Source organism: Tachysurus fulvidraco, chromosome 26, assembly GCF_022655615.1.
Source record: "Tachysurus fulvidraco isolate hzauxx_2018 chromosome 26, HZAU_PFXX_2.0, whole genome shotgun sequence".
Classification (NCBI taxonomy): Eukaryota; Metazoa; Chordata; class Actinopteri; order Siluriformes; family Bagridae; genus Tachysurus; species Tachysurus fulvidraco.
In genome coordinates, this window is record NC_062543.1 from 9,036,731 (window position 1) to 9,055,866 (window position 19,136).

Below are 19,136 nucleotides of genomic sequence, written 5' to 3' on the forward strand. Positions count from 1 at the left end.
GAGCGATGGGCATAAATTCTAAGAACTCAGACTCTCTTTCTTCAGCAACTTGTGGGGTAGAAGGCCTGCAGAAAGATCAAATGACTGGCTAATAGTCGAGTGGTTCCAGGGTCAGAAACTCCTCAGAGGCTGACTATTGGCTTAAAGGGGGCTTAGAGTAGCCGCTCCAGGACCACTGAGATGTGTGCAGGAAAGCCTCAGCCACCTGGCACTATGCAAAAAGTGATAGACAGAACAGGCACATGACTCGCAGCAATGTCTGCCATGTATACCTCAATCTAGTGGGTGATAGGCCCTTATATAGATGTGTACAAACAGGGCAGTATGCTAGAACATAATGATGTCGATTACACCAGAGGCAAAAGTTCAATATACTGAACTTGAGAAGTCAAGTAGCATACCCTGGCCAAGTCTTCCGTGAGCAAGAGCTTTAGCTATGATTGCACCATGGCATTCAGCTCCAGAGGGGCTGGTGAAAAAGGAAAGATATACATGCTGTACAAATGTGAGGAAGTTAGGTGTGTGAAGTTAGGTGAGTGTGTGAAGTTAGGTGAGTGGACAAGGCTAACCTTTCATCAGGCTAATCTATGCTAAGCTTAGTAACAACAACTGTGATCACATGCATGGGTTTTCAAACACCATAGAATGTGCTTGCAATTCGACTGCTGCTTGTTCTACATTGCCCTCATTGAGCTCCCCAGAGTCTGATGCAGAAAATAATAATAATAATATCTGTGAAAAACAATCTCAAAGTGATCTCCTGTAGGAATCAGACTCAAATGCCACTGGCTATTTTCAGATAGCAATTCAGTGGCAGACCACTCATCATTGCCCACATTGAGCTTCTAAGAGCCCGATGCAAACGATAGTAATTCCTCATTCAGTTAGTGCAAAATCGCAAAGCGAGCTCACAGAGTCTAAGCGGCGGCATTAGAGTCAGCAATTGTGAAAAGCAATCATTTGCATTGCATGCAATCGGCTCCATCGGGAGCCGTCTGCTCGACATGATAAAGAAGAAAAGACACTTGTCCTTATATATCTTCTTTTCCCTAGTCTTAGACAATAAGTCAGACAAAATACACAGAGTGCTTCCTGAAGACAAAGAAGCTGGAGTAATGTGACATGGATGCATTTTTATTGTCTTGTTGGGGTGCTCTGCCTTGACACATGACCTCCTTAGCTAATAGATTGGCATGATTTCACACAGGCCTTCAGGCGTCAAGTTTCACTGAAAGCGAACTGCATAGGCCTACTTGCTAGATATTTTGACAAGCAAACCTGTGGTGATGCATTCTTTGTGATGTGTCATGGATGGATGGTCTTTCTTCTTTTATGTCATTACTCGTACAATTAAGCAATATCACACAATCAAGAGTGTTGTTTCTGAATATAAGATGTGTGTACAAATGTGTGCACCTTTTGTGTGTCTTAGCTTAATTAATTTCTGTCCTGGTGTTTCTGTTTCCCTTAGAGCAGACTTATATGATGCATCCCAAACAGCTCGCTAGTTCAGTAGTCAGGGCACTGACTTTCTCAATCGCAAAATCCTTCCAGTTTGTTATGTAAAAAAAAATCCCACAATGCACTGTAAAAATGTTCTCTTACTGGAAAGGACATGATATTTCTGAAACCGCTCATTTAAAACTAAAACTTTGTCTACAAATGTAAGCAGACTGGTTTTATTGTTGTAGCCTCCAAATGATTACTTACGTTAGCAATTTTGAACTGTATTTGATGTTCTAATTGTGGTGCTAAAAAGGGTGCTAACAAGCTGATTGAGACATACCCTAATTGGTTTTTTTGTATGTTTATTCATAACTTTGTTTCTAATCCTTTGTGACCCTTACTTGTGTTGATCATAATTGTCCTATGTCACCTGCCTGCCTATGTTTTGACCAGTACTACAGACACTGACGTGTGTCTTTGCAGGATGTGTCTTTGTAGGAGCTTCTGTCACAAACACTATTCAGCTGGTGAGTGTTTCAATAAGAACAGTAACTGAAGTACTTGTCACCTTAAACTGCTGTGAATTTATCACCACAAGTTCTCCAGTCGCTGTACAATGAATTGAGTTACTACTACTCATTGACATCGTAATAATGAATACGAGATGCAGTGTGTACTGTTTGTCCAGGATCACATGCACTCTACTGTCTTCACTCCCATTGGTTTGCATCCAATGCACCAAATAGATCCATATTTGCCAAAATATATTCAACAGTTTTGAAAGTTTACCTTTGTCCTATTGCTGGAAGTTGCAATCTCTCACGTATAGACGAATGATTTACGTCCATTTAGTCGCTGTATGTGCGAACGTAGTATTAGAAGAAATTGCCACTGCACATCTGTACAAGTTCATTCTGCCTGATCACCTTTATCATATAATGATATATTTCTGTCGTGATGGCCATGGTCTATTTCGGGATGGTAATGTCCCTATGCACCAGGGCTTAATGAGAGATTTATTTATGTATAAGTCTGATTAAAACTTTCTTGTAGTAATTTAGACCATCTATTTGAAGCAGTCTATTTATAGCTATTCTGATCCATATCAGACTATAAAAATGTGTAAGCCAGAAATGTGATGTGTCTGTCGCAATTCAGTGGCAGAGCTGACACAACTCCAACCTTAGGGCTGACACCTCCACAGTTTGCTTTTTCTTTCTGTCGCTGTTGTGCTGTTGTCAGGTTTACAGTGTGGCCACATACACTTTCAAAACTTGCAAAACTAAATCAAGGGATTTGTCACGATTATAAAAGAAAAAAATCTTCACCATTTAAAACTGTTAACAAGGAAAATGCTAGATATAAGTAGATGCCTTGCATATAAGGATTATGTAGTTTTCAATATTTGAAAAGCTTTTTGTCCCTTTCCTTGTTTGTTTTGTAATACCTCATGCTGCAGCCTGGGTTATTAATAATATTTTCTTCTCCCATGTCTTCCTCTGCAGTCACTGAAAAAGAAGTCCAGCAGTGGTGAGCTACATTCTCTTTTTCTCCTGTCCTTTTGTAAACCTAAAATTCATCCTTACTTTTCCATTAGATCCATTCGTTATCTTACATCACCAAGCACTCCAAACCAATCACAGATTAATTCTTATGAAAGAAACACAGCTTCAGACTTATTGATTAATATATTTTGAAAATGCAAGTTTCTGGACCTCAGTGTTACCATGGACACGCAGTGAGGTATTGCATACTTAGAGAAGTTGCTGCTCAGATTTGTGGTTGGATTTAGTATGGACAATGTGGGCAGCTGTCTGATCCTATGCTAATGCCTTTGCCAGTGTGTAGATGGATTGTACGGGCTTTTATTTGTCAGTAGAATCAAGACAATCACAGTGCTATGCAGTTAAGTGTTTTCCCACATCCACCACACCTAAGCAATTTATGGAGTTCATTAATTAGTAGTGTATCTCAACACTCAACAAGTATCTCTAGATTTTATAGTAATATCAATGTAAAAGCTCATGTACAGTACATTCCATAGCTATCCTATCGAATATCCTCTTTCATATTCATCTCATTTATGAGCAACAGAAAACATGTCAGTAATGTAAAGACGGGTTACATCCCCTCCATCACAGGAAGGGATCCATCACAGCACGCAATTCAGGTTCCAAAAACTCGTGGCCAATAAACATTGCCATCACAGATTAAAACTCTCAGCAGCCATCAGCACTCATCCTCTCACAATCTCAAGAATTATAGTTACATACCTGTGACTCATTTTGTCTGTTGCTCAACTCACCCTTATATACACTGTGTTTTCTTTCATGCTTCATGTAGTATACTCTTTGTGTGCTTTCCTGTGGCATTACAAAGCCTTCAATATTTTCTAGCTATTGTTCTGGTTTGGACCCTTCCCTGTTGTTTTTATTTGGACTATGTTATATTTGTTTTGTATGTCTGTATTTTCCGCTGTAGATTGTATTGTATTTTGATTCCTTCAGTTTGTTTCTCCCTCTTTCTTATCCCTATTGATTATCACCACATTGTTTCCCTGTTATTAAATGCTGCTGTGTTTGAGTTCTCTTTTGTGGCAGGATCTGAGTAACATGTTAGTTATAATAACATGCTATTGGATGGAATAAATTTTCTCAAGACTCTTTTCCAGCTGTACGAATAAGAAATGTTTTTTATATGTGTGGTTTCTGTGCCAGACCATGTTGTGGCTGTGGGTGATAATCAGTACAAGAAAATTACTCTGCGTGATATTGCTTACAGTGTGTTTTTGGGGCAAAGGTCCTTCTTCAGTTGTGTAATCGCTTGTGTTGCAGTAAACATGCAGAATAATGGATCAAAAGTCAGAATAATGCTCTTACAGGGTTTTATTGAATTATTTGAATTTAATTTAAACAGTTTCATAATTCACTACTGAATACAGATACTTTCAGACAGATAATATGATAAATTATCTCTCACAAATTCCCTCTCTCAGCCTGTGGCCGGTTTTCCAGAGTGGATACTGAAGCAATATCATATTGTCCCAAATCCAAGGTGTCAGATACAAGTGCAAATCATCTCTAATGATAAAACAGCTAAAAAGCAATAACAAAAAGAAAACAAAGCAGCAGACTAAAGCAATACAAGGGGAAACAGGAAATAACTCAGTACTTACAACATCGTCTGCAAATCTATGACTCAGTAAATTTTTTGGCCTCGCCTCACCACCGGTGTGGTGACAAATCCGAACTGCTCTAGTTGTATATATATATAAATAAAATAATAATATAATATAATATAATATAATATAATAAATAATATAATATAATAAATACAAAAATAATATAATAAATAATATAATATAATAAATAATATATAATAAATACACAAAACACAAAATAGCACTGACACCAGTATACTGTATATTTTATACATATATATACATATACATATATATATGTATATGTATATATATATGTATAAAATATACAGTATACTGGTGTCAGTGCTATTTTGTGTTTTGTGTATTTGTCTTTGTATTGTATTGTCTGTTAGCACTGTATTATGTCTCGCACTGTTGCACAGGTTGCACATTATGTGGCTAGGACTAACGTTCTTAACTATGTGATGTTTTATGTCGTTTTAATGTTGACAAAAAAACTAAAGGAATTTGGCCTCTGTTGCACATCACAAACAGAATGTCATGATGTAAATAGGAAAATATACAGGGTGACGGTTAAAGTTTTGCTAAATTTTGTACATTTTAACCGGAACCTTTGGGGTGCAAGTTATTTTGCCACATGTGTTTATGTACTTTATTTGAAAGATTTTACTCATATCACTCATATTTGAGTGCAGGATTATGCTATTTAACACTGGGGACCTAAGAATAACCTTTAAAAGCAAAAAAAAAAAAAAAAAGTAAAAGCAAAATACAGTTTTTAAAGTAGTCCTGAAACACCTAGGCTTGATTATTGTCAGCCCTCAAATAGTACTAGGCTTAAACACTAGGTCACAATCAAAAGAAATTCCTGGAGAGATGACAGATACAGATGTAAGGTTCTGAGACTCCAGTAAGCCACTACCATTATTGCCAAATGGATATAACTTTTGGCCTTTCTGCTAAAACTTCTCTAACAGTGCTCATGCAGGAAGTCAAGTTAACATTTAAGGAACTGCAGGAGTCTTCTTACCTCAGATAAGGTCAGCATTCATGATTCCTTAATTAGTTAGAACCTGAATTATAATTTTCTCTTAATGGGAAAGTTGCAGAGTGAAAAACACTGCTAACCAAGAGGAACATAACAGCTTGTTTTACATGTACCAAAAACACCTTGATGGTCTCTAAGCTTTCGGGTACAATGCTCTGTAGAGTAAAAGTGGAACTTTTTGGAATCATGGGTGTTCTTACATCTGGCAAAAACACAACATTCCACAGTAAGAACTTCAAACATGGTGGTGGTATTTGTGATGATGTTGCGATGTTATGCTGCTTCAGGTCCTGAGCAATTCACCATAATTGAGGGAACCATGAATTTGGTTTCCATGAATGTTCGGTCATTAGTCTGTAATCTGAAGCACAACTAGGTTTGTACCAAGACAATGAATGGCTCAAAAGAAACTAAATTAAGGTTTTGGTGTAGCTTAATCACATTGACCTGAAACTGCCATTTTATGCTTGAACCCTCTAATTTAGCTTAATAAATGTGGCTGATTTAAAGCACACACACACTCGCGCGCGCGCACACACACACACACACACACACACACACACACACACACACACACACACACACACACACACACACACACACACACTCGCACAGTCCACTCTAACAGAACACCTGTACACCTGCTCATTTATGCAGTTATTCAATCAGTAAATCAGCAGTACATAAATCATGCAGATACCTGTCAAGAGATTCAGTTAATGCTCACATCAATCGTCACAAATAGGGAAATTCTGACCTCTGACAATAATGACATGAATGTTATTGGCAAACACAATAGTCTGTAAGGTTTACAGACCAGCTTGTTTTTTGGTTTGAAGGGTCGCATTAAAAACTGTCCGACTAATGAGATTGACGGGTTTGTTCATGTGCCTGGAGCTGCTGAAGTTACAGTAAAGCACGACTTGGTGGTGCTCAAGCACAAAACGGTCTTGAGAAGATGCATTGAACACATGATGAAGGGGGAGCTGCTGGTCTCATTGGTTTTTAGAGCTTTATGACAAACACAACAGCGACCACAAAAGATTTGATAAGAGAATTCTTATTTTGTGTGACAAGCCGGTGTCAGAAGCATAAATTTGCGCAGCACCACCTTGTGTACTGGAGTTTTTCTGTTTTTCATTAAAGGTGGAGTCTTTGAAATCACCAAAACAAACATGCCCCTAACCCTAATGGGTCCCACCCCTGTATTGATAACTCCGCCCACACATACATACGCAACCCAGACCCAGACTAATGGAAAGAAATGCAGAAATGCATCTTTATCATAGCTGAAGGGAAGAACAATACGATTGCAGATAAAAAAACAAGAAAAAATGACACACAAGCATAATAATACAAAGGACGACATATATTAGTTCTGTGAAACAAAGCAAAACCAACGTTACTCACCTATCGAGAAGGAAAAAAGCAACCTTGGCGTCTTAAGTAGAGTTGAGTTTCCTGAGTCAGTAACTCCTGAGCTAAATGCTGTTACTACACAAAACGCGGTTGTAGCTGCCTCTCTACAGTACTACGATAGAAAAGAGGTGTTATTTGTGTAGTAACAGCGTTTAGCTCAGGAGTTATTGACTCGGGAAACTCGAAGTTGTGAATATGCGGCCAACTTCCCGCTTCTTCAGTTCTCTCCAGCACTGGAAAGCTGATCCTATATTAACACGTCCTACTTCTTGCCTTATCGTAAGCCTTTCTTTGCTTTCTTTCTTTGTTTTTATCCTCCATGTCAATGCTAAAACCGTTGGGGCAATCACTGTTAAAACGGAAAACCATTTGGGATAAGCCGCAGAAAATTGCAATATCACCAGTAAATGATTTCATTTTTCAATGAATCAATGAATCAATGAATCATTTTTCATGCAGTGATTTTGTAATTATTTAGATGTTTTTTATCCAGAAATTCAAGGCTAATTTTGCCAAGCAATTTAGCAAATGATTATTCTGGTTTGAGTAAGATGTTAGGTTACATGAATAGAGAGTAGAACATGACACATGACAACTTTTAATGTCACTGTCAATTTAACACTTTTAGTTTTTTTTTTTTGTTTGGTTTTTTTTTTAAAGTTATTTTTAGTGTTAAGGCCAGATCACACCAAAAGTTCCTGTAGCCTTTTTACTGTAATGTAACTCAAAACTTTTGTGTCAACAGTCCACAACAGATCCATAGACATAAAACTCTTGTGTATAAAAATCCTACCCCATATAGTAGATGATTCTTTTATAACACTGTGTATCCTTGTATCTTATAGTTCTAGTTCAGCTTCTAGTTGTAGAGCATTTATTATATTGGTAAATATAAGCCATTTTCTGGTTAAAAAACAAAGCATTCTATTTAATGCTTAAATAAACTCAAGTGGTATGACATGAACATTTATGCTATAACAGACTGAATAAAATATTTTTAATGTAAATGATTTCCTCATGTTTAATAGAGAAACCGAGCCAAGAATGTACACGTCAATTAGGAAAAAATGTGTTCCACGTATAGTGAATTTAAATTTTATACCCAAAAATAATATCAAAGCTATGTTTTCTTGGTAATTTGGCTCTGGAAAAAGGCCAGGCCTGTTTTGAAAGTTGCAATTACTCCAGTTTGCCAAATGCCACATCAGCCACTAACACTATCAAGAGCAGCTGCTTTAATGTTTATTTATAATCGTGAGCAGTCTCTTTAGTGTTTCACTGTACAGTTGTTCACTTGTTTTAATGGATTTAGCTTCTCAAAAGTAAGCTCTCCTAACTAATACCCCAGCTGTGTCACTGTAGATTGTACATTTAGTTAAATTGAGTCATTCTCTCTCTCTCTCTCTCTCTCTCTCTCTCTCTCTCTCTCTCTCTCTCTCTCTCTCTCTCTCTCTCTCTCTCTCTGTGTGTCTCTGCATTCTCAATTCCCTTAATGCATGTGCCAAAAGCCTCAGCTTACCCACCTGCTGTATGCCACACACAGCAGATGGAGAGCAATTGACATGGGATGGCATGCCCAGAGGAGAGAGAGAAAGAGAGAGAGTAGGAGAAGAAGGTGAAGCTGAACAGTAGAACAGAAAGAAAACTGACTAAAGAACAATATAGATGGAAGTATGGGACAAAAGTATAGTCTTTTTTATTTAGGTGTGGAGAATATCTATAAATATGTGAATACTATGTGATCATATTCTAACAAAGATGCAGTCATTACTTTGAATGAATACAAGTTTACTAATGCATTAGCTCTTCACACTGGCTGTAGGAAATATAACACAGTACAGTCTTTTTACAGAAAAGCTGTAAGAGACTCAGATTTCAGATCTTGTGTGCGGGCTGCTTCTGAAGCAGCTCTGTCCTCAAAAGCTAAAATAAGCCAGACTGCAAAATTGAAATTAGGGGCATGTGGAGAGACCCATGGGTCCTAAACAGCATTTCTAAATGTACCTGTCATAGTCTCTCATGAACCTCAATTGTGTGTGCATATTTCTCATTACTTCCACTTCTCTTTATGTTTTATTGACTACAGAACATTTGTCTATATTAGATAAAGGCTGATTGTAACAGGGTACTTTTGTCGTGCTCAAAGATTTCTCTGTGATTGATTCAGGGAAATTAACATGGAGCAATTAATCCAATACCTTATACACTTTTAGAAGAAAGAAATCTCAGTCGAGTGTCTACAGTATATAGAGTTCTGTGCATGTTCTTTTTGTGGTCATATGGATTTCTTCTAGGCTGACCAGCTTTTAAAAAACATGTTGGTTGTGAATGTGTGTGTGCAGGGTGCTGTCCAATGGACTAGTGTTTTATCAATGGTGTACCACAACCTTGACCCAAGCTTGGATAGACTCTGGATCGACTGTTACCCTGACCAAAACAGAACAGTTATTCAAGATGAATAAATTAATGCCCGACGGAATTATTTTCTTCTGGCAGAAATTTCTCATTGTAATATTTAGACAAACAATATAATTTGCTCAATAAAGGATACCTGTAAGTAAATAGTTTGATACATAATTTGAAAGCAGCATGCCACTCAATGTTGCCAAGACACCCATATAAGCTAAAGATAGATAACATTAAAAGTTTGTCTAAGCTAGAAACATTGACATGGTTAAGACGTTGGACTGCTGATTGGAAAATTGTGAGTTTGAATCCCAGGACCACCAAACTATAACTGCTGAGCCCTGAGAAAGGCCCTTAATCCTTAAGACAACTGCCTATTGGTATCAATGCTATAAATACAAGTCCCTCTGTATAATGGTGTTGCTAAATGCTGTCAATGTATACAGAAACCAGAATGGCTGCAGTACTATAGGTGACACATAGGATTATGATATATGTATCACTATAATATCTTTCTATGCTGTAGCTTCAAAATATCTCTTCACTGGAAGTGAAAGTGTTCTGGCATGGCAATGCCACTGCAGAATGTGAGGTTATAAAGACAGGGTTTGCCAAGGTTGATGTGGAATAAATTGAGTATCCTGCATCTAGCCCTGAACTCATCACCACTGAACACATTGGAGATGAATTGGAACACTGATTGCACCCCAGACCTCCTCACCCAGCATCAGTGTCTGACCTCACCAATGCACTTGTAGCTGAATGATCACAAATCCACACAGCCTGGCTCCATAATCTAGTGAAAAGCTTTCTCAGAAGAGTTGAGTTTATTATAAGAGCATAAAGGGGACTAAATTTGGAACAGGATGTTTAACAAGAATATATGACTCTAATGGTCAGGTGTACCTTTGACAATATACTACACCTCTTGTGCAAAATTACAGAAGTGTCTTAGCTGAAAGTTAAGTTTACTTTACTACAATGTGTAAATATAAACATATATGTAATTTTTTAAGAATTATATATCATTACAGTATAATTCTTAATGTATCCCATACCCTTTAAAGTTACATGCATTAAAGCATTTACTGACTGCATCTGTACTTGTGGGGGACACGGTGGCTTAGTGGTTAGCACGTTTGCCTCACACCTCCAGGGTTGGGGGTTCGATTCCCGTCTCCGCCTTGTGTGTGTGTAGAGTTTGCATGTTCTCCCCTTGCCTCGGGGGTTTCCTCCGGGTACTCTGGTTTCCTCCCTTATTGATTGGCATCTCTGGAAAATTGTCGTGTGTGTGTGCCCTGCGATGGGTTGGCACTCCGTCAAGGGTGTATCCTGCCTTGATGCCAGATGAAGCCTGTGATAGGCACAGGCTCCCCGTGAGCGAGAAGTTCGGATAAGCAGTAAAAAATGAATGAATCTGTACTTATGTTGTTGTTTGACAGTCATTCTGTTTTAGTACTAACATCTGGTGCACCATTGAAAGCACAGCTGGCTTTATCAAGCTTCTTAAATCAACAATTTCCTCAAATACACACCTGCCTTATGATTTCATGCCATTTTTGTACTGTATTCAAATGTTACAAACAGACACTTAAAATGCATTTTATCCATTTAAAGCTTTTACTGCCATATTGCCTCCTCCACACTGTTAGCCAAGATAGTCCACTGCCTGTAAATGTGTCTTCAGTCTAGAAAGCATCTCCTCCCACCACCATCTCTCTAGCCATCTCCTCTTCTGATTACAAAAGACTGTGGCTTGATTAAAATAGCCTGTTTGTTTGTGCAGCGTATCATCAGCTTGTTCACCAAGCAGAACAGCTGTGCAGCTAGATGAAATCATACGGAAACATTCATACCAATGAAAGAAAATAAGGAAAATCTACAACCTGAGATCTTTCATTAAGGATAGCTTTCATAAAATTGTTTAGGCATAGTGATTTTCATGTATTAAAATGCAAATCAATTTAAAACAGAGCTCACTTCCCAAGATCTGGCCCAGACTATAAAAGAGTTTCTGGTTAATACTAATATATTATATTGTTCCTATTATTTATTTTCTATACATATTTATCTTACATACAGTATTAACATACTGTAGCATAAACATGTGCTTCTATGAAACCCAGATAACTACTGGAACCTGTGTGCATCATAGCACTTTTTACAATGGACATTGTTTCAAAACAGCTTTATAGAAAACTAAAAATGTAGAATAAAAATGACAAAGTTTTAAAGTTTGAAACACAGAGCCCTCTTGTACTGTGTACAAGAATAAAATACATATGTAGACCTTGCTACTTCTTGCATGCATCTAAGTTTTTCATCCAGTGTTCCTCTGGAGGTGACCGAGTGCTTGTATGAACTCAGAGAATTCAATGCATTCATCCTGCCGAGAGAGAGAGAGAGAGAGAGAGAGAGAGAGAGAGAGAGAGAGAGAGAGAGAATAGGAAGATTAGAAGAAACATATCATATGCCATAATTAGGCCTCCATTATCATTCATCATTCCCTGTGACCTACTCAACCAGCTTGCACCGCTTCTGAATGAGATTAAATAACTAGTGGTTCATGTCACCCCTTCAATACACCTGGATGGTGAAAAACACCTGGATAAATTATGTCAAATGGAACAGGACTCAACTGAGATGACTCATTCACATGAGAGAATAGTATAACTATGTTCACCACCCAGTGGGTCAGCCTCTACTTAGACAAGGGACCCTCTGTGTCTTGTCAATGATAGATCAATCAATTTGCATGAGAATTGAGGGTAATTTATCTCAGTAGTGAATCAGAATGTCCAGGGAAAACCTGTGAACCACTCTTGCAGTATGTTATCTAGTATGTTATCAGCTAGTGGCAAATGTCGAATAGTTGAGGAGAAAATGCAAGGAATCAAAGGACCCAGAACAGAAAACATAAGACAAGTGAAACTTATCAAGCGGTGTGAAAAACTACACAGTGCAATGCCGAGATAACACAGCAAACAAAGCGGTGAGAGACAGCTCATAAAGGCAAGTAATGCCTATAAGGGTAAACTCACTTACAGTTAACATTGTCCTTGAGCTACTGCTAACTGTATCTTGGTGCATTTTGACTACAATGAGAACACTGTTAGCCCATTTTTAGTAATTGAGTTATAGAACTAAAGACCAAATAGAAAATGAACTAAAAGTATGCAATTCACTCTGATTACATAGAAAACAGACCATACTGACCAGACCAAACAGACCAGAAATAAAATACTGCCAAGTAATTGTGGTAAAGGGTCTGATTTTTTTAAACACTCCCTAAAGTATTTTATTCATTAGTCACATCCTGCAGTTGGGATGAATCAGGGATGAGACTACCTCTCTGCACAGCAATGACAACTGTACAGCAAAAGCTGTATAGGGCGAAAACTCCTTAGTATTAGTTGGTACAGAATAACGCAAACATTAATACATTTATGTGTGTTAAAAGATCACAGAGGAAAGCAAGGATCTGTCTGCTTTCTAATGAAACCCTTGCAGTGTTGTTATACAGTATAAATTTGTCTGTAACATGCCATTTGGAAATCTCCTGCTGATTAGCAACATGGTGTGCTCATCAAACTGGAGAGCTGTACAGTATCTCACATTTGGAAGAAATCCAGGATGAGAACTGTGTTAATTCTAACAAGCTCAAAATGGCAGACATTTTTACTTGTCCAAGCAGCCATTAAGGAGCAAAAATACATAAGAACACATTTGACTCCTATTAGTAGGCAGTGAACATACTCTGAGATTTGTGATATTAAGCTCTTCTGTGCGATTTCATTAACAGAACTTTTACTCAGCATACTTACATTATACAATGTCTACTTCAGCCCAGAGGACTAAATCATTTTTTTCCAACAACAGTTGGCCTAGAAACTTGGAAAAATATACACAGCCTGTCTTGTCCAGTAGCTCTTCTGTGGGATAGGGTCAGATGATCTAGCCTTTGCTCCTAACAGGCATCAATGAGCTTCAGGCATCCATGACTGTTATTGGTTCACCAGTTGTCTTTCTTTCAGCACATTTGGAAGGTACTAACCACAGCATACAGCATGGGGAAATCACACAAGGCATGCTGTTTTGGAGACACTTTGATTCACTGTGATCTAGCCATCACAATTTAGCCCTTGTCAAAGTCGCTTTAGTCCTTATGCTTGCCCATTTCTAATGCTTTCAACACAACAACTTTGAGAAATGTCTGATCACTTGCTACCTAATATGTCCCTTCCCTAGACAGGTGCCATTGTAAAAAGATAATCAATGTTATTCACTTTACCTGTCAGTGTTTTTAATGTTATGGCTGATCACTGTAAGTGTTGCTAATTGTGTGTCCTTATTCGACTGTAAATGATTATTGCTTTTTTCTTAAAAAGTCATACATACCTTGGAGTTGAGATTCTACTCTCTTTTTTTTTTGTGGCTATCACTAATTTACATAACTTTGCATATTTCCTCATTTTCTCTGAACATAGCCTCCAAAAATAATCTCTTGCTCTCTTATTTAACTTGATAAGCTGCAGAGTTCTTCAACGTATCAATTTTTTTTAGCTGTACAAATGTCATGGCTGATTTTCCTAAAAGCACTGTAGCATAGGGATGATTATTAAATTGTATTGCTGTGCTCTGTTTGTGGGAGGAATGACATGCTCTGTCTCCCCTGTCAGTCACAGAGATCCAGCCTAAATGCTTTCATTTAAAAAGATTAGCCGGGTTAGCCTGGTTTGCCTGATTATTGTCGTGGATTTCGTTATCTTAACTGCGTAATTTTGCGGAAACTAGGCCTACCGATTTCTTTATATATTTCTAATAATGCATCAAATGTTTTGATTTTTGATGTCTAGAGTAATGACCAATGAATTTATATATTTTATGTACAGATGCAAATTATTAACATATAGATGCTCACATTTATTAATAACTGCTTCCTACATTTCCCCTCTTCCCTTTCTGCCTGCCTTCATCTCTACTATTCTCTTCTCATCAGGTATAAGGGTTTCATTAAAGACTGCCCCAGTGGGCAGCTGGACTCAGCTGGCTTTCAGAAAATCTACAAGCAGTTTTTTCCCTTTGGGGACCCCACCAAGTTTGCTACATTTGTCTTTAACGTCTTTGATGAGAACAAGGTAAGGAGACATCAAGCTGCAGGATCGCATGTTGAAACAAGGTGGTTTTAGCAAAAGAAAAGGGGAGGAAATCCCAGTATTTATGGGCAGTTTCTATATGCGCATATGTTTTTGATTTGTTGTCATTGCAGTGAAAAGCTGGTTATTGTGTGTGCATCTGTGTGTATGGGGTTACAGATTTACAGCATACACTGACCTCATCTGCCTGTCAACACATTAGAATTTTCACATGCTTTCTCAGCAGGGCTGTCAGAGAAAGCGAAATCAATATTGCAAATAGGACAATTATGTATCAGGGGAATAAATGGTATAAACTGAATTTTTAACAGCATTAACCTGATAGAATGGTGCATATCATGTCTAGAGTAGACGTTGGCATCTTATGTAATGAGGGACAATAACCTAAAGTAATGAGGGACAAGAAAGCAGGCAAGGCAGTTCTGATTTAGCTTTCGAAATGAGTACAATACTCTCTCTCTCTCTCTCTCTCTCTCTCTCTCTCTCTCTCTCTCTCTCTCTCTCTCTCCCTCTCTCTCTCTGTGTGTGTGTGTGTCTTTCTTTCTTTGCAGGATGGACGCATTGAATTCTCTGAGTTCATCCAAGCACTGTCGGTCACCTCCAGAGGAACACTGGATGAAAAACTTAGATGTAAGTAAGATGTATGTAAGTTTTGTTCTAACTGTCTCTGTGTTTTGATTGACACAATGTTGTGTTAAGTCCACAACCATTGCGTGAGAATAAGAATTAAAATGTGATGGCTAATCAATCTGAATTTATTAATAATGTATATTGTTTCTTACACAGTTTACAAGACTATTCTGACCTCTGATAGGAAAACATAATTGTGAATTTTAATGCTGTCAGTATCATTCAGCACAATAGCAATGATCTTATGTCGTCTTCCCATGTCTGATAAATGTGCTCAGTGACTCGGGGTCATCATTACCGCTAACCACTGAAGCATAGCATCAATTATATGCTCATATAGTGTTGATGTTACAGGGGCCTTTAAACTGTATGACCTTGATAATGATGGCTACATAACACGGGATGAGATGCTGAACATTGTGGATGCCATCTATCAGATGGTGGTGAGTTGTATAATATAGATTCCTGCTCCTTTCTGCTCCTTGATACAAATTCTCAATTATCTTAGATTACATTTTTAGGTTTCAACTTCTTTCGCTTGCAGGGAAACACAGTGGAGCTACCTGAGGAAGAAAACACACCAGAGAAAAGAGTGGATCGCATTTTTGCTATGATGGACAAGGTGATATTTCAAATAGAAAGCTTGTCTTAAATTCTTATATGTGTATTTTATTATTTGTTTATAGTTGTTTATAGTTGTGTGTATACATATATACATATATATAGTGCAAAAGAAAATATATATATAATTTAAGGGTGGGTCTGCCTTTTCTTTGTGGCTCGTTACAGCCCTCGGTCACGGTTAACTGGTAAGTTAAAGCATTGTGGTGTTCCAGAACTTTATCCAAGCTTAGCATGATGCATGACACAGAGGAGACATTTTAAAGTTGCAAAACAAAGTTGGCATTCACTACACCAGCATTTATGGCTGTTGCAAGAACTAGAAGCCCAAGAGAAATTCTGCAAGGAATCAATGAGAGAATGGAAGCAGTTTCACTGCTACATATAACATAATCCCTGCACCAAGCACAAGCATTTCCTTTAGATGCAAACAGCAGCAATGAACACCAAGAAATGGCAAGATAAAGTACAGTATGGTGGCAGGGGCATGGCCAAGTGAATGGAGGGAGGAGCCAGGAAACGTAAGTGCCAAAAAAATTTGACTGTAAGGCAAAAAATCAAGATGAAAATAAAGAGCCCCTTTGTGAGTTGTCCCAAGCCAGAAATGTGTAAAAAAAAAACAAAAAAAAAAAAAACTAAAACACAGAACACTTGTCAGAGTAATCATGTACAGGTGTAGATGCTTACCACTCAATGTTTCCAGTTCCTCCCTCCATTAAAAAAACAACACTTGACCATGCTTTTACATGTAGTATTTGCAAAGTATCTACAAAGCCATCCATGAGATTGAAGCCAGTCAAAGAAGAGGGCATTGCCTTCAAGAATCAAGGGGCCAAAGAGGAGCAGGCATTCCTTCTTGTAAAGCTGTATGAAGGTAATGTCAGTACAGACTATGTGGCCATAGACATTAATGACATTATTCAACAATGAAACTAAGAGGCAACACTTTAATAAAACACTGTGCTTGAGGGTAAAACACAGTTCTAAAGAAAATTGAAGGTCCTATATAAGAAATGAAAACAAAAGAGGACTAAACAGTACTCCAACATAATGAATCTAGAAAACAAGGTTTATATTACTGAATACAGCTCATCATCTGGGAGACAGGCATTGGAAAATGGTGGAAGCATACATGGTAACAAGTCGAGCAGAGGGTGAATTACAGCTTGTCAGAGTCAGGTCAAGCTTTGTGTCTAGTAGATTTGGGAGAGGTGTTGAGGCCTTGCTTGGTTGTCTGGTGGTGGCAGCTTGGTGATTGACCTTAGAGCCTTCTGTTAGTAGTCCAGTGTCATAACCACTAAGTTATCGCCTCTCCTCAACAAAAACAGCAAATACTTATCCAGCAAATTTAAGCATATCAAAAACAGTGAATTCACTAGGCTACCTGTTAATTTGAATCACCTAGGCTATATTCAAATCAATGAGAAAAATATGAAGGACAGTAATATGATAGAGACATGATAATCTCTTAAAAAATCAATTCAGAAACTAAAGTAAACCTTAAAAGATGAAATTTGATGTTGGCGCCATTCAAACCCCTTAATTTAGTACAATCTCTACTGTACCTGTGTCCCAAGTGATACACACAGGCAAGCTAAATGTTAAATGCATGAAAAGCATTACCATTTAGTTGATCTTTTAAACAAAGTGCACTGTGTATTTAAGGCTATGGCTGCTTCCAACTGGTTTGCATTTTGCACAGAATAACAACAACAAAAAAATAAATCCAAATGGGACAAAAGGCAAGAGAAAATTACCAAGCAACAACCTAGCCTAACTTGCTGAAAACATGATGAAAAACTTAAAACTATTACTTAATAAATGTGTAAATCATTGGGCTAAATGTAGGAGAGTCATGAATTGTCCTAAAAGAAGATCAGATGTAAAGAGTCAATAGGGTGATAAAGAGGTTCTTAAATTTCTCAGAAACAAAGAACTAAATTTATGACACTCAGAACTGTGAACAGGACAATTAGAACATGCCAAGTTACCTGATGTCAAGCCAGGGTTAGTGTGTAGATGTACACAAATTTTGTATGTTACGGTGGAGGAACAGAATTCTTTTGATCAGAGTACTTTTGATACCTTTGCCAATCACTGATGTGCCTTTTCAGGAATTGTCATGAATAGAAGTCTGCCCATAGAAAGTGTTCAGGAAATTTTGGTACTATATTTTGGTCTTGTGACTACACAGCCCACTATTCAGAGGTGTTACCTTTAAGAAGTAGCTAAGTGGTAGCTAAGTGGTACCCTGGGACAAAAATCATAATCTTGCTCACATCTGACAAAAGGTTGTTGGCTAAGTCGCAATGACCACATGAGGTGCAATTCAGGATCAAATATGGATCAACTACATATTCAGTCTACCAAATGGGAAGAAAAAGAAGAAGAAGAAGAAGAAGAAGAAGAAGAAGAAGAAGAAGAAGAAGAAGACTTTTTAACTAAAGAGCTCTGGCATGTGCCACTAAGGGCACTCTGGGCATTCTGCACTTTATTGAACAACAACAACTGATATAGTTAAAAAGCTGAATTACAACAAATCTGTTCAGAGATGTCCCAGGAAGAAGACATTACACCACATCTGTCTTATAAAACTAATTTGGCAAATGAACTGCAGGATACTAGCACACTCTCAAGAGAGATGTAGAAGAAATGTTAGAGCTGAGGAAGACTGAACTGTCTAAAAGGAGCACAATGGTATTGGTCCCAAAAAAGCATGGAGGACTTTCTGGTCTGGAATTGAAAATGAAACACAGTATATGGTTTTGACTCTTGCCCAATGTGAAGAACTGACCAACTGATTGAGAGGCTGGGTAAAGCAATGTTTTTCAAATTTTTGATATGTGTATTGGATACTATCACATATCATTTTGTCAGGCAGCCAAGCAGACAACAGATTTTAGTGTGCATAGTAGTGGCCTATACCATTAAAGATATATAGTTTTGTATAAATAGTTGTGTTTTGAAAACCACAGAAATCTTTGCAGCAGCCTACATAGATGGCATTTTGTTTACAGCATGACTTGAGAAGACCATATGGACCATCTGGCAACAGTGTTCAAGAAAATCATTAATGCATTTCTAACAGTGAATCCAGCAATGTGCACTTGGCAAGAAGTGAAGTCTTCTGCTATGGACTTAACTTGGGGAGTGGCAGGATATGCCCTCAAGTCAGAAAGGTGGAGGCCGTTAGTTATCTAGCACCAACCCCTAATGTGGGTGAGATTCTTTCTTGATCTAGTCAAAT

The 19,136-nt window shown here is 37.8% G+C and overlaps 1 protein-coding gene across 2 annotated transcripts in view; it reads left to right on the forward strand.

Moving 5' to 3' along the window:
* ncs1a (neuronal calcium sensor 1a) overlaps positions 1 to 19,136 on the forward strand; it is a 39,990-nt gene that overhangs the window by 15,611 nt on the left and 5,243 nt on the right. For both annotated transcript variants that reach the window (XM_027165494.2, XM_027165493.2), the window contains exons 2-6: positions 2,952 to 2,976; positions 14,482 to 14,620; positions 15,190 to 15,268; positions 15,623 to 15,711; positions 15,813 to 15,890. In XM_027165494.2, the coding sequence (XP_027021295.1) occupies positions 2,952 to 2,976; positions 14,482 to 14,620; positions 15,190 to 15,268; positions 15,623 to 15,711; positions 15,813 to 15,890 (410 nt within the window). The remainder of the gene's footprint in view (positions 1 to 2,951; positions 2,977 to 14,481; positions 14,621 to 15,189; positions 15,269 to 15,622; positions 15,712 to 15,812; positions 15,891 to 19,136) is intronic.